The sequence below is a fragment of the Manacus vitellinus genome, unplaced genomic scaffold (assembly GCF_001715985.3).
Source record: "Manacus vitellinus isolate BGI_N305 unplaced genomic scaffold, ASM171598v3 scaffold_6_pilon, whole genome shotgun sequence".
NCBI lineage: Eukaryota > Metazoa > Chordata > Aves > Passeriformes > Pipridae > Manacus > Manacus vitellinus.
In genome coordinates, this window is record NW_021940750.1 from 8,046,722 (window position 1) to 8,065,828 (window position 19,107).

Below are 19,107 nucleotides of genomic sequence, written 5' to 3' on the forward strand. Positions count from 1 at the left end.
ATATTCTGTTACGTTAAAAATTCAAGGCTGTATAATCATGTCATTTTAATTGAGTGATATAATTGTTTAGTTTTGTCAGCAATTTGTATTACTGTAGCACCTTCACACAAAACAATAGAAGAGCACTGTGAACGTTAATTAAACTCTATGACACCTCTTAGATGGAGGCAAGTTCTGCTCTTGTGCTTCATATTGGGAAAACCTTGCACAGAAAAATTGGCAGTGCTGTTCTTTGATACACATCTTTTACAACATAGTCACTTTAGGATGTTTCACTTCTCTCTCCACCTCATGATTCCTTCAGCTGTGCCAGTTAGTGTGTTTGCACAGTCCTATACTTATATAGGATTTGTTCATAAACCGTATGAATTTGTTTTCTAAATTATTTTGTTTTTGTGATGGGAGCACAGCCCCACGTAATGTTGAATCGGCATAATTAAAGGGAAAATAACCCATGGGGAAAGAATCTCTTAAACCAGTTTACCACAGATTAATTAATTGTGCCATAGATGAATAGTAGTGGATCCCACTGAAGTAAGCAACAGAACCTCTGTTGGTTTCATCATTGTGGTGTTTGCCAGTCTTCAGCAAAGCCAAAAAGAGAAGCAGCTCACTGGATGCTTAGAAGCAAAAACCCTCCCCCATTTCTTCCCTTAATAAACAAAAAATATTTTATTCTGGCCATAGTGTGCTGCTTGCTAACTTGCTCGTATACTAATAACATAAAACTAAACATTCTCTGGTTGGAATAAAACACTTCTTTTTAATCTGAGGATTAAATCACTAATCATTGGCTGTTAAATCACAGATTATTAAATCACTAATTGCAGATATTAAATTATGTCACTTCCTTAAACAAAGTAAGTAACATTAAGTTTATATTAAGCAAATGAGATATCAAAAAAGTGGCTCTGGGAAGGAGTTGTAAAAATAAGGCCATTTCAGTGTGATGATGAACTTAAGATTTTCAGTCATGCACAAGACAGCAGATTCAGTGTTAGCCTTAATTCTGTACCTCTGCATCTACATATCATCATAGAGCTCCTCGATATACCTTTTGTCTCTATAAGCTGTTTTGACACCTTTGCAAAAACAGACTATTCAATTGGTTTAATTCTTTCACAGAGTCCCAGAATATTCTGAGTTGAAAGGGACACTGCCTTGGCTCATCTTCTGTCTACAAATGGGTGTTCTTATTATAATGATGGGAAATAATTGTCTCTCTGAATTAGAGCCATTTATTTCTGTGGTGTGCATCACAGAATTTATTACATCAAGCTGTAAAGTAAACACGGTTCTCTTATCCCTCCTTTCACATATGAGAAACTGAGAATAAAGCCAAACATTTTTTGCAAGTGGCCACCTTGAATTAACTCAGCCTGAGCAGTAAGAGCTCAAAATGAATTTCTGCATACTTCAGTTTGTGTATTGCGGCATGAAGACTATCCTGCAAGAGTAGCATTCAAACTCTTTTTTAAATTTTATTTTATTTTAAGGCTGACGGAGGATTATGACTTCTACTTAAGCCAGGCATTTGAACCAGCAATTAAGAAGTGAAGGTCTCTTTGTGTCCTCACTGATATCTTTGCACAAGTCAAGCTATTTAACAAAAGTCTTAAAAGTCAAGTGTGGCAAACAGTTGAACATATTTTTCTTTTTCATAGTGCTTGTCTGCATAACTGCTTTTTTTTCTTGAATTTACAGCTTCTGTCAGTCCTGTACTCTTAAGAGGCAGTTTAGCTGATTTAGGGAGTGAATCAGTAGAGTTAATGGACTATACTGATCTTACTTTAAACAGCTAATTTTCAATATCCTTTGGGCTATTTGAGACAAGCAGGAAAAGTGGTACTGATCTGATCTGATTACATTTCATTGTAGTCTCCAATGATTTACTATTTAGTGCATTTGAATTGGGAGAAAAAGGTTTTTTGCATTTTAGACTTCAAATTCATATGATTTTCAGTTTAGTAAAAGCTGGAATTAGTTAAAGATCTTTATGTGATGTCTTTATAAAGTTAGGTAGGCAGAGTCCAGGTGGCTAAAATGAAAAAAAGAAATAAAATAAGAACTTAAAAAGACCCAGCGACATAGAATGAAAGATGTTGACTTCATCTGAGAGCAGAACTAGCTGCTTGTCTGAATTCTCACTGAACAGATCAGGCAAACTGAAGGACCTCTGTAACTTTGCAGCTTGTGCTGCACCTAATTGATAGAAGGACTGCCGATCTGGTCTTAGTCTCAGCACTAAAATGAATTTAAAATGAAGCTATGTACATGTCTTTAGCCTACATCTAATGTAGCCATTTATTATAGGGTGATGCTGTTGTATGAATTTTCATGTCAGTGACCAAGCAAAAAGGTCACTGGTTTTATTCAGCTGTGTGTGAGGTACTGTCCTGGTTTAACCCCAGCCAGCAACTAAGCTCCACGCAGCCGCTCCCTCACTCCCCCGCCATGGGATGGGAGAGAGAATCGGAGGGGTAAAAGTGAGAAAACTCATGGCTTGAGATAAAGACAGTTTAAAAGGTAAAGCAAAAGTCACGTGTGTAAGCAAAGCAAAACAAGGAATTCATTCACCACTTCCCATGGGCAGGCAGATGTTCAGCCATCCCCAGGAAAGCAGGGCTCTGTCATCTGTAATGGTGGCTTTGAAAGACAAACTCCATTACTCTGAATGTCCCCCTGTTCCTTCTTCTTACCCCAGCTTTATATGCTGAGCATGATGCCATATGGTGTGGGATATCCCTGTGGTCAGTTGGGGTCAGCTGTCCCAGCCATGTCCTCTCTTGAGCACCCCCAGCTCACTGGCAGGTGGGGAGAGAAGCAGAAAAGGCCTTGGTGCTGTGTGAGCACTGCTCAGCAGTAAGGAAAACATCTCTGTGCTACCAACACTGTTTTCAGCACAAATCCATCATAGCTGCATACTAACTACTATAAAGAAAATTAACTCCACTCCAGACAAAACCAGCACAGGTTTCACATATGTGAAAATAGCTATGAAGTTTGAAAGCATTGCAGAACAGATTTTCAGGTCCCCTTTCAGCAGTTATACTCCTCCTTAAGCTTGTCCGCATGTAACAGGAGTCCTCTATTATTCCAAAATCAGATAGCATCAGTTCAGAAAATTGGAATGTCTAATCATTCTGCCTTCTGATGACTGATACCTGTCCCATAAGCTACTAATTTTTGCAGATGCTGTCACATGCCAGTAAGGGAGCTGCTTTCTTTTTGAATTCCAGTAAGACATTACACAGTGTTTATATATGACACAAAATGTGAATGATCTCTATAAATATAATGAGAATTAAAAAATAAAAATACAGTCTGTGTGTGCATTAGAATCTTTATTTCTTTGTATTTTAATTGATCAGTAGATCTTATTTGTCTTTTCAGAAAATGCCATTCACTGTACAAGCCCGTGGTGGTTTTATTCTATCAGTATATCACAGTGTGTTTTCTAGGTACCTTTATGATTTCTGTTGGAAACTACCAAGATACTTTCTGGTTTGTTTAGATAGTATAGTTTGGAAATGATTCCTGTTTTGGACAAACCTCCTCTCTAACAAGCCTTTGTGAAGTTTCAGGGGCAAAATAATATGAACTTTTGGTAAGGATCTCCAGTATGCATGTCTCTTTTGATAGACTTCTTTATGTAGCCTATCTTTAGATACCACAAGTTTTGTACTTATTTCAAAAGTTGATTCTTGTTCAGACTTTGGGAACTGAACACCTTTGGGAATAGTTTAGATCCTCACAGCTGTGTGATACCTTTGAGTTTAATAAAATCAGTATGTTTCCCTTCTGTTAAAGCACATGTTATCTTCAATGTAGTTTCCTTGAAGCTTCCATTAGAATCAGATGTTAAATTCTGAATTTGCAATCAAAGAGGATAGTCACTGTTGCATGGGATGATGAGTACCTTTCTCCTCCCTCCTCCCGTGTCAGCTCAGATCCTTTCCAGTTGAAAGAAGTACCAGCTAAGCATAAGATGTATAAAATAGTCAAGACAATTCTACAGAAAGACCTATGCCAACTCTACTGTACAAAATAGTTCAGTTGCTCCTACCTTGTGAAAGTCTGCTGTGTTTGTGCATGTGTTCTCATATATCTTCTGTAGATTGTTGCCTAATTTCTTTTGATATCTGACTAACCTCATTGCAATTTCCTTAGCTGTAGAAGTGGCAGGAAACTTTTACATAACATGAACTAGTAGCAGCAGGTCTATTTTGTTATAACTGTTGAATTATTCTGCAACTATTATTCAAGTCCCTCAATGTTTGCCATTTATTTGAATGATTGACAGTAGGAAAATTAGACCACAGGCTCAGGGCAGGGTTAAGTATCTTCTGGTATGTTTTTACAGCATTTGCTGAGATGAGGCCCTGATCACAAATCAGAGGTTTAAATCACACTGCATTGATGGTATGCAGTGTTGATCTGTTCTGTAGAACATGTAGAACAGCCCTGATTCTGGCAGTGGTGCAGACCCTCAGTCTCCCCATCGTGTGCAATGAGACTTGAGGTCTGTGTCTGCTGGGAAGGGACTTCCATGCCTCTGCCAGTTGGGCTGTGAAGATGCAGTGGATGTTTGTGTTCTTCAACTGCAGCACTTGGTAGGTGAGGTCAGGAGGGCCCCTGTTATTTGCTTTTGTGTGCCTCTAAGTCTAGATAAATACTAAAGTTGTTGGTAGTTCTGAGTGGGGATGATAGGAATAGGCAAGGAGGAAATTAAATCTAGAGTTTCTGAGTATCTGACAGTTCAGTCAGTTATCTGATGTATGACTTAGTAAGAGACCTGTCTGCAATGGCTGGGTGCCATGGGAAACTAGTCAGCAGAAAGCACTGCACACCTCTCACAAGTTAAAACCACATGGATTGAAGGAGTTTGCACTGTTGCTGTCTCTCTGTATTTGCCTCTGCTTCATATTTGTGCTGACAGGATACCTGAGGTCACTAATTGCTATTCTTCTGTATTAGCTATAACAATAGTTATCACTCATACTACTTCAGTGTTTGGCAGACTTGCAGTTGAAGAATAGATCTGGAAAACAAGGTGAGAAGGGAGAAAGGGAATACAAGATATCTTCAGTCGTGTTCAGATGCTGCTGTGCTTCCTGACCTTAAAAATCATTTATGTGTTGATAAGCAGATGCAGTAATGCCCATCCTGATCATTTATGTGGCCGTATGGATAATGACTAGTTTTTTTTCCTTCTTGTTGAACTTCTCGTGCAGGGTAGATGAAAGTACTTTAAATCATGGATCTGTCAAGGTGATACTGTTATTTTTGCTGTTTGTCTGCAGAAGCTGGAAAAGTCTGACTTGAATAACTGGGAGAACATCAGAGGACCCAGTCTGTGGGAAGATTCCAGGACTGTTCAGAAGCAACGGCGGGAGGCTCTCCATCTCAAGCAGAGTGACTGAACAAGCCTACTTTGGTGCCTCTGAAAAAAAAAGTCTCTGGGTGGACTTAGTTTTTAATCCCTGTCGGGAACAGACACGGGAGCAATTGCACCGAGCAATTCATGCTGGCGTATATATAAGTAACTGTGAGATCAGTCCAAAAGGTACTGTATTATATGAAGCTCTGTGTTTGCATCCATTTGCAGAGTACCACAGGCTGTATGTGAATTTTCAATTAAAAAACCCTGATTATTCTACTTAGAATATCCCATTGTTTTTCAATCTCTAACATTCAAAAATGCTTCAGCAAGGAATAACATTTCAAGAATCACTTGTCAGTACCAGAAGTTGTCATCCTAATGAGAACAACAGTGCTGTCATCTAGATGTGTGTGACCAGATAAATGCTGCTTCAGGGAGCCACTGCCTGACTTCAGGCTTTTAAGCTTGGAAGGGACTCCACAGGCGTATGAGCTGTTTGGAACAGTGAGTCCATTTTTGGCTAAATAATACTCATGAGTTTTATTTCCAGGGACTTGACTGTATAAAGGCATGTACAGAATGTCAGCTGGTAATTGCTGAAATAACATTTGTTTAGCTGTGTTTAGATTTTTATGATTAGTTTATCGATACCTTTGTGCAGGCAGGACCTCTGCACTGGAACTTTTCAGTTTAAGTTGGAAACACTCTTCCTCACTAAAAGCTGTGCTGTTTCTCTGTGAGTAAATATTGTAGCAGAATCTTCTTGAACCACTGTGTAGTGGCAAAGCTCATCTTACTTGTATTATTATTATTACATGTATATTTGTGCATGTGCACAAAAATTTTTTTTCTTTTAGTGGATTCTTCTGAAATGCTTGTCTTTTTATATTTGTCTCTGTGTGCCAAATGTTTGTTAGAGGACATCATGCCAACATTCAAGACCCTTCTGCTGAGAGAGTTCAATGATGAAGCATCCAGTTAATTTTTCAAATTGACTTCTCAGGAAGAAGCAAAGATATTTCTCTTACATGAAGGCCTTAAACTTATCAGTTTTCTTGATGAACAAAATACTCACTGAAATATCTTGTGTATTTTTAGTAATTTGATCTTCTGCAAAGACCGTTTGGGGAACGGTCATCTTATTTCATCAGTTTTTGAATTCAGTTGTAAATATTTACTTATATGGGCAACATTGCTTATACCATAACTTAGAACCCAGTTTTAGTGGATTGTTTGCTGGTTGTGGGGTCCTCCCACCCTTCCATTTTTCATAGGCACTAAATCCTATAGTTTCTGAGGACATATTTGTAACTACCTTTGAAGTGGCATCTCTGGAAAGTGATGGATTTATCTTAGCACCTCAGAAACAATGGCATGCAGTTGGAAAACTTTCCAACTTGCTCTTCTCTTCAACTTTCCTTTTGACAGACAGCTCATATCTATTGATAGTCCACTCAAATAAAATGCCACCATTTTTATTAATGCTGTTGACTCATTTATGAATTAAAAAACCTCAAAGTAATAATAACTGGTATAGAAGCTGTACTTTTCATAAAATGGGAAGAGCCATTTCAGCAGTTCATCTTTACTGCCTAGCACTTGAACAATGGCTTCATGTTTTATGCTATGCTTTTCTTAGCCATTGAATTGGAAGTGATACTTTTGAAAGGGGTGTTGAGAGCCAATTAAGTCTCTTAAGTTGTCATGCAACCTAGAGTAGAAGGCACTCCAGAAATGTGGACAATTATAGTTCATAACACTAGCAGGAGAGGCAAACTTCAATTGGTTCAGAACTCATGCTTAGTTCAGCTGCTTATTTGAACTATCCTTTTGAAAGCCAGTTATAGTACTTCTGGTTATCTCCAAGGCACCTGGAGACAACCTTGTTCAATTCCTGATTTGTAATTCTACACATTTGTGGCTGGAGGGTGTCAGAGGTAATTAAATGCAATTGTCAGTCTGAGCCACTGATTGACATTTTTGCATCCTTTTTGGTAACTGGCATATACAGGTCTGAGGGGAATGAAAACAAGGCTTTAGTGAGAGGTGTTAAGTATTACAAGGGTAAAAGAGAGGACTGAAGAAGCCAGATCTTCTAATCAGTTTGCTGAAATGAGAAATAAAAGAAGGAAGTCTGGCTAGGTGTCTGTGTGACTGAAAAATCAGTTTCAAAATCCCTATTTTGACAATAAGGGAGAAAGTGTTTTTCTCTCAAAAAAAATTAGCAAGGTTGGTCTTTGGGATCTTCTGTAACAAGAAAAGCAGTAGGATGTAGAAATGCAGGGAATCTGGAGCACCTGTCTCCAGAGATAGGGAGAGGTCAGCATAGCACCACAGATATATGGGTATCTGTCTGGATGGTTCCCAGTGGCAGCTGTGTGCAGCTCAAAATGTGGACCTGATCTTTGTGTGAGATCAGCCCTGTGGATTCTGCCTATTGAGTGTGGTTTTTCTGTAGCACTTTGAATGTGCAGATGCATGGATGACCCAAAAGAGAACATGCTCAATATCTTCATTCATCTGTAACAGGCGAAGGAGAGCCTTAGCAAAAGCTGTAGCTACTGCAGTGCAAACAAGGTTTGTAAACTACTGAATAGCACAGCGGTTGAATTTCAAAGCTACTAAATACATCTGGATGAGCAGTTCACTGTTAAAAACTTAAGAGAATCAAAATGCAGAGAACAATCTTGCTAATAGTGATCCTCTTGAAGGTCTTGAAGATGGGTCCAGCCACCCAAAAAAGGTAGGTCATGGTGTAATAGGACATGAGTGATGGGAGTTTACACTAGAATATAGAATGGAGAAACTTCTGAAAAACAACTTAAACCTATCTCATAACCTGGGGACCAGTCCCAAGAAGCAGAGGAAGAAATCCATTTCTTCACAGAGAAGCAGCAACTTGGAGTGACCTAAAGGTCACTGTTCATTGGATGTTTTCCATGGACACTTCTTGTTTCATTGTACGTGTGTGTATAGGTGAAACTTAAAACAGTAGGTTTTACCTTCTGAAATAACTACACAGACCCTTGTACTTCTTGATGATCTTGACTTTGCTCTGAGTTGCTATGTTTGAATTTCCAGCACAAGTTTCATTTCATATTCTGTATTTTCCAGAGGGTTTTATTTCTGCAAAAAATGTGAAAGCCTAATATTATCCTTTGCTGCTACTTTATGTCCACTTGGGGAAAAAAAAAAGAGAAAAAAAAAAGAATGAAGAAACAGAGAAAAGAATGGAATGATCTGAAGTCTTAGGAAAGCAAAATAACTATTTTTACATAAATATGCTCAAAGAATTTTACTTAAGCTTTTATGGTTGCAAAGGCTGCTTATTGTCAGTGTTTTCAGTGGAAAACCACTTTACATCCTTCACTGGAGTAAGGTTCACAAAAAAATTTCCACTCTTATTTTAGACTAGCTAACTGGAAGGTTTTAATCAAAGGAAGATAATTGCTTACTGTTAGGCCTTCATTTTTTACAAGGACTTGCAACCAGACTCAGCCAACACACAAATAGTCTCTAGAGTTAGAAACAAAAACTCCATACAGATGTTTTTCTTAGAACTTGTACTCTTCCCCAGGAGGCCAAAGCAGTCTTTCATACCACTGGAATCAGACTGACCATACTTTCTTGTTGAATGTGTGTTTTAACTGCATGTTTAACTGTCTTGCTTAACACAGGCAATTAAAGTTTCACCCTCGTGGTTTCCATGCTGCTTGTGTTAAAATTAAATTCAGCCAAGGCAGCAGCTGGTAGTGCTGCAGAATGGACATGTAAAATATGGTTATACATTGCAAATGTGAGTAGTATATGTGTCATAGTCACATGTCACTTGAGAAAGAAAAAAACAGCCCACCAAAAAAGCCCCCAGAAATAAGGGAGTACTGTGCATTGCCAGTGCCTCTGTAGGAGAAATCGATGCACTTTCACCTGACATGGTTGGAGTCTGGCATGATGTGCCTCAATGGAAAAAAATGACCATACCTTTGTAGCATGACACTTTCAAGGTAGTTGATGAGGTCTTTGATGTTTGATACCAACTCCACTGTGTGTGTTCAGTACCAAATCCATTATGGTATCAACCTCAAGAAGGCCCAGTGGCTCCCAGGAGTATCCCTTAATCCCATGCAGGATCAGGGGTGAACCCATCTCTCTGCCCTACAGGTCCATTCTCCCTCCTTTTTCTGTCATGTCTTCCAGTGTTCCTCCTAAAAGTAACAGTTCAGTCTCTGAGCTGCTCTTTTCTAATGGAGCTGGCTGTAAAATGTCACCCTCTTTTTTTAAAGTTCATCGTCTACCAAGAATTGAAGAATAGTGGTTTCTAAATGAATTTGAATATGCCCTGTAAAATGTAAGCTCAGAAACACAGACCCAGTGTTATATCCCCTTAAGGATGGCATGCAGCATACAGTGGGTCTCTTTTTATCTTCAGATACACAATGCTGTGCTCTCTATTTTATGTACAAAGGAAATTAAATGTACTTTTTTCTTTAAAAGATGAGATCTTCATTTATCTCCAGCTGTCAGCTCCTAATAATGTTGCCCAGAGAAGTGTTATCTGTGATTTAGTGGCTTTAGTGGACTATCTTTTGTTCAACAGAGGACAGCAGAATAAAATTTCAGCTTAATATAGCTCTTTTCTTACTCCTTCTGAATAAACAGAGGAAAAAAGGAGAGCAAGAGCAAAGAATCTTCCATTCTGGACTCAAGTTTCTTCTGCTTTGCAATAGATAGGGCATTTTAAGAAAGGAAAAGAAGGAAAGCAAGGAAAAAAAAGGAAATAAGAGAGAAGAAATATGGAAAGAAAAAAGCTTAGGGACAAAAATAGTAATAGTAAACAGCATGGTTCTTTCTGACTGGTCCCTCTGGATAGAATAAGAAGGAAAATTGTTTCTTTCCATGAAAAACTTCTGAGCTCAAAAAATATTCAAGTCTGAATGAAAAGTCGAGTTCAATATTTTGTAAGCTAATGGTTTTAGAAATACTTCTATTTGGGTGAAGTCCAATGTTTTATTTTGTTTTTCCTGTTTTTCCATTCTTGATTCTTTTTCCTCAGGTACCTTAACTCTGGAAATGAAAAACCACCACTGATCTTAAAAGTGCAGTTTTCACTTAAAAGACTGACAGCACAAAATACTTCAACAGTTTCCCAAACTTTTCACAAAAAGCGTTCTCAATAAGAGTAAAATCTACCAAAATAGGTCTTTCTCAATGAACAGATTGCAAAGTGTCAATCAACCAGATTTTAAAAAAAAAATTGTGAAAGATCTTTTTTCAGTTTTCACCAGTCAGTTCCTTTGTTAATTGGTGAATGCTGATGCTGCTTACTGATGAGGATGTGCCTGCACACCTCTGTGGCTGCATGTGCCAGCCTTCTCCCCACCAGATGCACACACCTGCATTCGGAATATGGCATGCTTGCAATTTAACAGAGGATTTTGCTACTCAGCAACTTGTAAGAAAAGACCTACCCCTTATTGCCTCCAATATTCTGCTATCCCAGATAATGACATTGCAAGATTTACATGAACTAAAGAAGTTTCCTCAAAAAAACAGTTCCTTTTCCTCCCTGCTTTTGCTAATTCTACAACCTAAATTTACTTCTGGTTAGTTCCTTTTAAATAATGGTACTTTTTATTAGATATTCAAACAGCATGCTCATATGTCATAGTATATTAAGAAGAAACCCAACATTTTTCCCAGTCTAAAAAAAAGCATTGCCCCTGCTTAAGTACTAGATCTAGGGTTTTCATCATTTTAAGTTACCTGTCTAGCAACAAACTGGCAATCAAAGATGGAAATACTTCAGTCCTACTAAGGTTCATACATATTTGAAGTGACTATAGTCCATACAGTTTAGGAGTCATGTCTTGCCATTATTTGGTTATCCACCCCACCACTGCAGGTGCTTTTTTGCCTTGCAAACAGCCTGACTTGGATGCGATTAAAGATGTGATTAAAGATAAACACGTATTTTCAGTACAAAAATCTGAGATTGCACATTGCTTATAACAGACCTTTTGGGCTGAGTGCTCCCTGTGAAGTACAAGCATCCTAATCAGCTGTGCTGGAATAATAGCAAAAATCGTATATTTTATTTTTATCATCCTTTAAATCAAGATGAACTTGAATACAGTTTGATCAAATTTTTAAAAGTTCACCCTTGCCCTGATAAGAGTATTTTTTTTTTTAAGATTTAAAACAGTGTTATGACAGGCAGTGGTTTTTTGCAACTTGGCTTAGGGAAGTAATTGCTGAGGAACAGCTGGGAATATTCACGGTATGTTTCAGTTTAGGTAAAATTCCCCATATTTTAAATAATCAGAAATTTAAATATCTTAAATACTTATTTGAATGTTTGAATTTTAATGTCTTTCATGACCAGCATAGAACAGGTTTCTGACTAATCCAGGTTGTTCAGATTTTGCAAGAAAAAGCTGGATATGGAAACTTATACTTTGTATGGACAGACCCAGTTGGCTGGGCAGTGATTTTGAATATGAATAGGAGCAGGAGACCTTTATCTCTTATCTTTCATCTATTCAAGAAGATTTCTTACCCTTGTATTGAATTATTCAGAAGAGAAATTAAAAATTGAGCAGCCTTTGTCCCTTGAAGCTACACAGGGTTGTGCAATGTTACAATTGCACAAAAAATGTCCATTTTTCTCACACATACTGCACGTGATCTTCAAAGTTCTGTCACTGGCATGCGCTATCTACTTTAACAGCCACATATTCTATGCAATGTTTATGCATTTCCCTTTCTGTGTGTTCAGGTCATGCCAAGAAACTAGCAGGAGAACAGGTGTTAGTTCTCTCCTGTGCTCTCTGCCTGGAGATGCTGTGATCTAGGAACTGCTGCAGCAGTCAGTGAAGGTATCTCGGTGCCTTGTCCTTTTGTCTCTTTCGCCATCGGAGGATTCACCACTCTGCTTTCTTTGCATGAGAGGTGTAGCAGAAGATCTGAAATTTGGAAAACATGAATACCTTAAAGTGTCATATGTGTTGTCATATGACTGTAAAGCTGTTTTTTAGAAGGTGTGCATTATATACCAAATATTTCACAGGAAGGGACCCACAAGGATCATCAAGTCTAACTCTTAAGTGAATGGCCTGTACAGGGATCAAATCTATGACCTTGGTGTTATTAGCATCATGCTCTAATCAGCTGAGCTAATCTCAGGGTCATATGTATAGACAGAAACACTTATTTAGGCAGCCCCAAGTCTTTATTTCCTTCTCTGTACACAGACTGTGGAGAGCTGGAGCATGGTGTCCCTTCACAGTCACTGGCTGCCAAGGTGGGCACATGCAGGGATCACCTCTGAGGAATGAAGATGGTTGCTGGAACAGGAATGGTGATTGTCTGCCCAGGTTACACAGAAGATAATTCATTTTCCTGCTGACACAGATGGTAGCTCCAGAGAAGTCAAGCATCTCTTCAAATGTTAACATCAAGTCACATTATCTCATTCAAAGGTAGGTGTTGAATTATGCTCTGCTACTTGTCCCCTTCCACTGATCTTGGAAAGCACTTAGATGATGAGTTTTGATCACTTTGCCTTTATAAGTCTAGTTTTGGGTGAGCTTGATCCCAAGAAGTTTGATTTAGCTTTCATGGATGTTAAGACAAAATCTTGGCATGAGGGCTTGCAAAACCAGCAAGGGCCTGTGTTCCTCTGAAAATGCCCTTGGCCTCTCTCCTTGACCTCTCTGGTACAGAGTTATCAGCTGTGATTGAGTTTGAAAATTAGGGCAGCTCTGATGCTACCATGTTTTTTAATTTATTATTTCTTCTTTCTCTTGAAAAGCTGATGACTTTCCTGACAGTTTAAATAAAGATTCTCTCAGTAAATTATTATTACAAGGATCAGCAAATATTTTAGTGTGTCACACTGGTGTTTAGATAGAAATTGCAATGCCAGCATTGCCTACTACAGAGGTAATGTATGTAAGCTACTTTTCTGATAAAATCTGGCAAATCGTGGCATGGACAAGGGGAAGTCATCCTGTAGGCAGGACTGAACGCAGGCCTGTCTGAAATAAAGATGAAATAAGGTAAGGAAATACATCTTTCCTGCTTCAAAAGCAAAGTTTTTCTTTGACCATCCTTCTGCCAAAGCTCATGTTGTATGGACAATAAGGTGAGAGGATCTATTGTCTCCCCTGAGTCATTGGGGAGCGATAAAAGGCACTTTCTGCCATTAAAGATAACCTTGTATGCATTAAGGACATGAACAGTGTCAGCAAACTGGCCCTGTGAGACCACTTTATTGATGCTGCTTCAGGTTTCTTGTAACATGCAAACCAGTGTTATTACAGTAGAGAACTGGCACAGACCTTTCAGGATTATGTCTTGAGAGCAGCAAGTCAAATACCATCTGCCTAACGTGATAAATTCCAAGTATTATTCCAAAGAGGTTTGCCTGAATCTCCTCTGCAGAGCACACAGAGACAGCTGCCAGTTGCTTTTATCCTCAGCCCCATTCCCATCATCGCTTCTTGACCTTTTGGCTAAGATCAAGTGTAGTATCAGTTGAAGTCTTGGCTTGTGCTGTCTTTGGGGACTCTATCCTGCCCTGGCAGCAGGCTGGGCTCAGTGACCTCGTAGCTCTTATCCATCTGTAGCTACTATTATTCCTGCTCTTTAAGAGACCTGGCAGCTTTTAGAAGTTGAGTCCCATTTAACATGCCTTGCAAGTACAGCTGAGATGCACTGCCCTGAATTACTTCTGTTTCAAAAGGCAGGTGGGTCTCTGCGTTTTGGAGTGGGAGAAATTGCAGTGTAGCTTGTTTGCCTTCTGTTGAGAGCCAATAAAGAACATTTATACTTTTTTAAACTTGTTTTAATGCTTAGAGGAAATATAACCCCAAAATTTTTGGAAGAAGACAACACCGTTAAGTCCTCTGAGAGTTTTGCAACCCTGCATGAATAGGGTTCTGGGACCAGGCAAAAACATCTCTGATGTTGGAAGACCTTAAAATTTTGTGATAATATGTTCATATTTGTCTAGGTTTGTAAACTTCCTAAATCCAGAGCTGAGGATCCACAAGGGACACCGTAATTGTCAGCCAATTCCTGAAGTGCCTGAAGACCTTATCTAATCCTGGATTTTATACACAGATCTATTAACTTGATCTTGGTAGTTTGTTTTGTTTTGTGTTTTTTCCTGAGTCACTCGTGGAACAGGAAGTCATATATATTATTTCTGGAAGAGACCATAAAATTATATAGTGGATCCTTGTGTGTAACTCAATTAGAGGAATTTCACTCCAGCATTAATACATCAAGCACAGTAACTGGGTATCTTCCAGTCCTTGTGTTGGCAGAGATCACTTAAAAAACTCCACCTTTGTCTCTGCAGCTGTCCTTTGTAGAGGAGGTACATGGAGGATGATGTGAATTTGCCTTTCACCTAGGGAGGGCTGGCCATGTATCCTTCAAAGTCATTTTCTGGGGCAGCACCAGCCAGCTCTCTGTCCTTTGGCATAGAGAGGGATGTAGGAGACTGCTGCTGCAGAAAACCTCTAGCTGGGTTTTATGGGAAGGCAGCAATGTCTTCCAGAGTGCTAGTCTCCCAGCTGATTTTGTCTCAAAGAGCTGTCTGGTCTAATGACACAAGTTGTGGGAAGCCAGGTTTTGTTCACTGTCTCTTGCTGCTATTCTCAGGATGTGATTTTTCTATTTGGGTTGGCCGGGTGTGGAGGGAGTGTTGCTATGCTTTAGGGAACACTGCAATTAGATTCACTCAAAACGATCATGTATGTGGCAGTGAGCCCTGCTCCTGTGTAAGTAATCCAGTGAGTTCCCTTATGGAAGAACTTCATTTACCAGTTGGTGACTCTTGTTAGGTGAGTCCCAGATAACTGCAGCAGCTGGGCAAATCTCAGGTGTGTTCCAAATAATTAGCAAAAGTATTTGAATCAATAGTGGCAGGGGAGCCACTGAAAAAGCTTTCCTGGAAAAGTGTGTTCCAAATAATTAGCAAAAGTATTTGAATCAATAGTGGCAGGGAAGCCACTGAAACAGCTTTCCTGAAACAAATCGGTGAATAAACACTGAACATTTTCAGTCCAAGTGAAATCTGTTTACCGAGGACAGCTTTTTTCTCCCTGTGAATACATGGCCTCAGGCCTGTGATGTGGAGTAGAAGCTGTTACTACCTGAAATTGCACTTCATTATCTCATTAGAAACTGAGCTAGAGAAGTGCCACGCTAGCCTCTGGCCTCCTTGCTCCTCCTGATGTTGTGGTCTGGGGATGTTTTCATGTCAGGAATTAGTGCTGAGAGGGTGCAGGCTGTGCTATCCCTGTGGCAGCAGCTCCACAGAGTGTCTTTGGACCTTTTTGAAACTCTCTTATTTATTTTTATATATATAAACACACATGTATTATACAGGCAATTAACTTTTGACTTTGCTTCATACAAGCTGAAAAACTGTTTCAGTTAGTTCAAGCACATGTAAAAGTAAATTAAAGTAATTTCTTAAAAAATTAATGAATTCATATATCCTGTAGTTGAAACAAAAGGTCATCTTCCCTCTGCCTAATTTTTCTGGAGACAGAGCTCATGTTTCTGAGTTTACTAAGGAACTCACTTCCATATTCCCAAAGGAGTAATTATTTATCCCTTAATACAAATTCTATACTTAAATGATCTCTTGATCAATAAGTACAACATAAAGTGAATGTGCTGGGTTTGCACATAAAGATGTCCTCTTCATCTAGCTTCACTGTGAAGTTGTTATATGAGGCTTGCATACTACTACAAAATGTCAACCTGCAAAGGGTTTCTGATATGTAAATGTCTGATTTTAAGAGAATCAAAAATTTAGGGAAAACAGAAGATGTTGTGAAAATGCTTTCAGTTGTCCATTTCTTCTATGAAATTTTGAAATGAAAATTTTGGAGTGCTTATTAAAAAGGTGTCTTTCAATAGCCCTATGCTTTTGTTTGTACAAATTGGAGACAAAGACATTTTCATATGAAAAGACAAACAGAAGCCAGTGTCAGTCCCTGAGTTGTGGGTACTGACAGTGATCCTGAGTGGAAATGTTTGTATTTTCTTAATTGTCCTAATACAGAAGTATTTCATAGAATCTGTCACTTGAGGGAAAATTTTCCTTCTAACAACTGAGGTCTTGTAGCAGACTAATGTGTCCTGGTTTTAGATAAAAACAAGCATATTACTGGATATTCCTCCCTTTTGATCCTCTGTTGTTGAGATTTATTGCCTGCCATTTATAGCATTTGCAACTTGCAATTAAGGCTTCTATTTTGAATACTTAATGCATAAGCAGGAATTACCATACCTTACTATTTGGATATGTTTTTCAAACCACAGCAGAAAAATAACATGTTTCAGACGTGACATAAAAGCATTTAAAACAAGATAAAGTTCATAGTGACCTAATGTTATATGAATAAATTATAATTTTGTTAAATACTTTCCCATCATTTTGAAGAGCTCCCCTGCATAAAGTCTGTCAGATTGCATTGAGCATTTGGAGCAAGGAAAGTTTAATGTTTGTATAATTAACTCTTTGTTTTCTTAAACCCTCTTCTTTTTAAATGCTCGGCTGGCTTTGTGCAATAGAGACTAGTTGGGCATTCATCTCTTGTCTGGAATGGGTATTGGAGCACCTGATCTCTGCATCCATGAGTTGTATTCCCTCAGGAAGCACAACTTACTCAGCCTGTGAACTGGTCCCCAGGGCCTCCTAGGAGCAGCAGGCAGTTGGCAGGACTTCTGTGGTGTCTAGCTACTGGGAGGCTTGAGTTTTGGGGGAGTGTCTGGCTGCTGCATGTGATGAACTCCAACTCTGTGCGTCTGCTGTATCCTCAGTTTTATAGCAATGAAGGGGCTGTGAGGACCTCAGAGTAGCAAAGGGAAATTTGGGTGCTACTGGGCTAGACCTTTAATCATGCTGAAGGGCTGGAAGACTGAAGGATGGGCAGGAGAAAGGCTCTCTTCCCTTTGGCTGGACTGAGAGAGTGCTAACTAATGGTCATCCAAAGAACTAGACTGGGCTGTAACTATGAGCCTTCGTTGTTAGTGTTGTGTAAAAGGGGGAGATAATGAAAAGAAAGCAAAGGTCTTGTCCCCCCAAATGCCTTTCAAATTAAATCACTGTTTGTGGCTATCAAGAAAGCTGGAAATTCTATTCCACCAGGGACGGGGGAGTGGAATGAAAGCCCATGTGTATTTTTAGCATCCCTTATAATCATGTCACCTTTTGAAATGAAAGCATCAGTGCATTAGAGCGTAGAAACTGGGTAGAGGACATCTTCTACCAAGAGAAATGTTATGCTCAGAGTGACTGAGTCACTCATTGTCTGAATATTTGTGCTGGCCAGGACAGACCCATCTCCTCCCTGCTGCACACTTCTTCCCTCCTCAGTTTTATTTGGCTTCCTCCTTCATGCATCTCTGCTGATTGTCTCCTCGTGCATCTCTTCTCAGGTGATTCTACCCTCCAAACTATATCCAGCTGGAATAAAACCCAGCACATGCAACATGCTTTGGGATATTCACCCAGTTTCCTGCCAAGAGGGTTGGCGGCCCCGGCAAGGTGATGTTACATGCTTTAATGGAAGCTACTTAGCAATGCCATTTTCTTTCATCTTTTTTTGCCTATGAAGAAAGCATATCTAACACAAGGAAGAGAGCAGGGTATCTGTTCAACTGTGAATGTTTATTTGCTGTTCACCTCTGAAATGCCAATGAGCATTTGTGCTGTCTAGTTTGAACTGACTATTGGCCTTAGAGAAATTACTGATGCTGCTCTTGAATGAAATTGTCCCTTACTTTCTAAGGAGGCAGAAAATCAGTGTCTCCCTTTGTAATCTCAGACACATCATATCATTGCTCTGCTACATCCAGGAAAAGGGAATAATTCCCCATTGTTCCTACCCTTTGCCTTGCCTTCATACACTGATAGCAAGGCAAAACCTAGTTCACAATACCCAGAACAACAATCCTCTGCTGTGGGTAAATTCCTTGGCACTGTTAGCAGGCAGATCCAGTGGTTAGAGGTCACTTGTAGCTGTTCATTCTGTGCCCCTGGCTCAGCTCTGGCAGAGATATATGGGTACCAGCTATGAGAATTAGTGGAGTGGTTTGCACTGGCTTTTAGCACACTGGGATGCTTTCACCCCTGGAAGGTAAAGAAACAGGAGTGATATAAGTGCTTGAGGAGAGTTGGCTATTGCATGCCCAGGCCATTCACTGCAGCTCTCAGTGCTTTGGTGAAGGTGTCATCTGTGGCTCAGGTGACCTTCCTTACTGAACAAGGTGGATGTGCAATTAGTGCTGTAGTCCTTTAAACAGATCCTGTTATCACAGACCCTCCTTTATGTGCCCAAAAGAGTCAGGCAATCCTCACCTTTTCCCCTTCCCTCCCTTGAGCACCTTTTCCCTCTTCTTCCCTTAAGCGTTACATTAAATCCATTATACTGGCACCAGAAGTGTGATGTTTCTGCAGTGTGCCAAGACTTGGGTCTCATGTTTATGCTACCTCCTGCTGCATGGCAGCCACCCATAGGATTAATTAAGCCACAGTGCTGACTTTCTCCTCTTTCTTGTGTATTTTCACTTGATATACAGCTTCATGACTTGATCGAAGGTAGAAGTGGAAAACCAGGCCACAAGTCCAGCAAGTGGACACCACAGAAGGGAGCTGGGCTAGGCTGGGCTGGGCAGCAGCATAGTATTTCAGCCACTGT

General features: G+C 39.5%; 1 protein-coding gene across 3 annotated transcripts in view; it reads left to right on the forward strand.

Annotated features, from left to right (window-relative positions):
- Window positions 1–5,666, forward strand: part of LOC103761058 (cytochrome c oxidase assembly protein COX16 homolog, mitochondrial) — a 45,510-nt gene extending 39,844 nt beyond the window's left edge. For all 3 annotated transcript variants that reach the window (XR_001921974.2, XM_018083020.2, XM_029964320.1), the window contains one exon: window positions 5,304–5,666. Coding sequence is in view for 2 of the 3 variants with exons in the window: in XM_018083020.2 (XP_017938509.1) it covers window positions 5,304–5,423 (120 nt within the window). In the remaining variant the exon portion in view is untranslated. The remainder of the gene's footprint in view (window positions 1–5,303) is intronic.
- The last annotated feature ends 13,441 nt before the right edge of the window (window positions 5,667–19,107 follow it).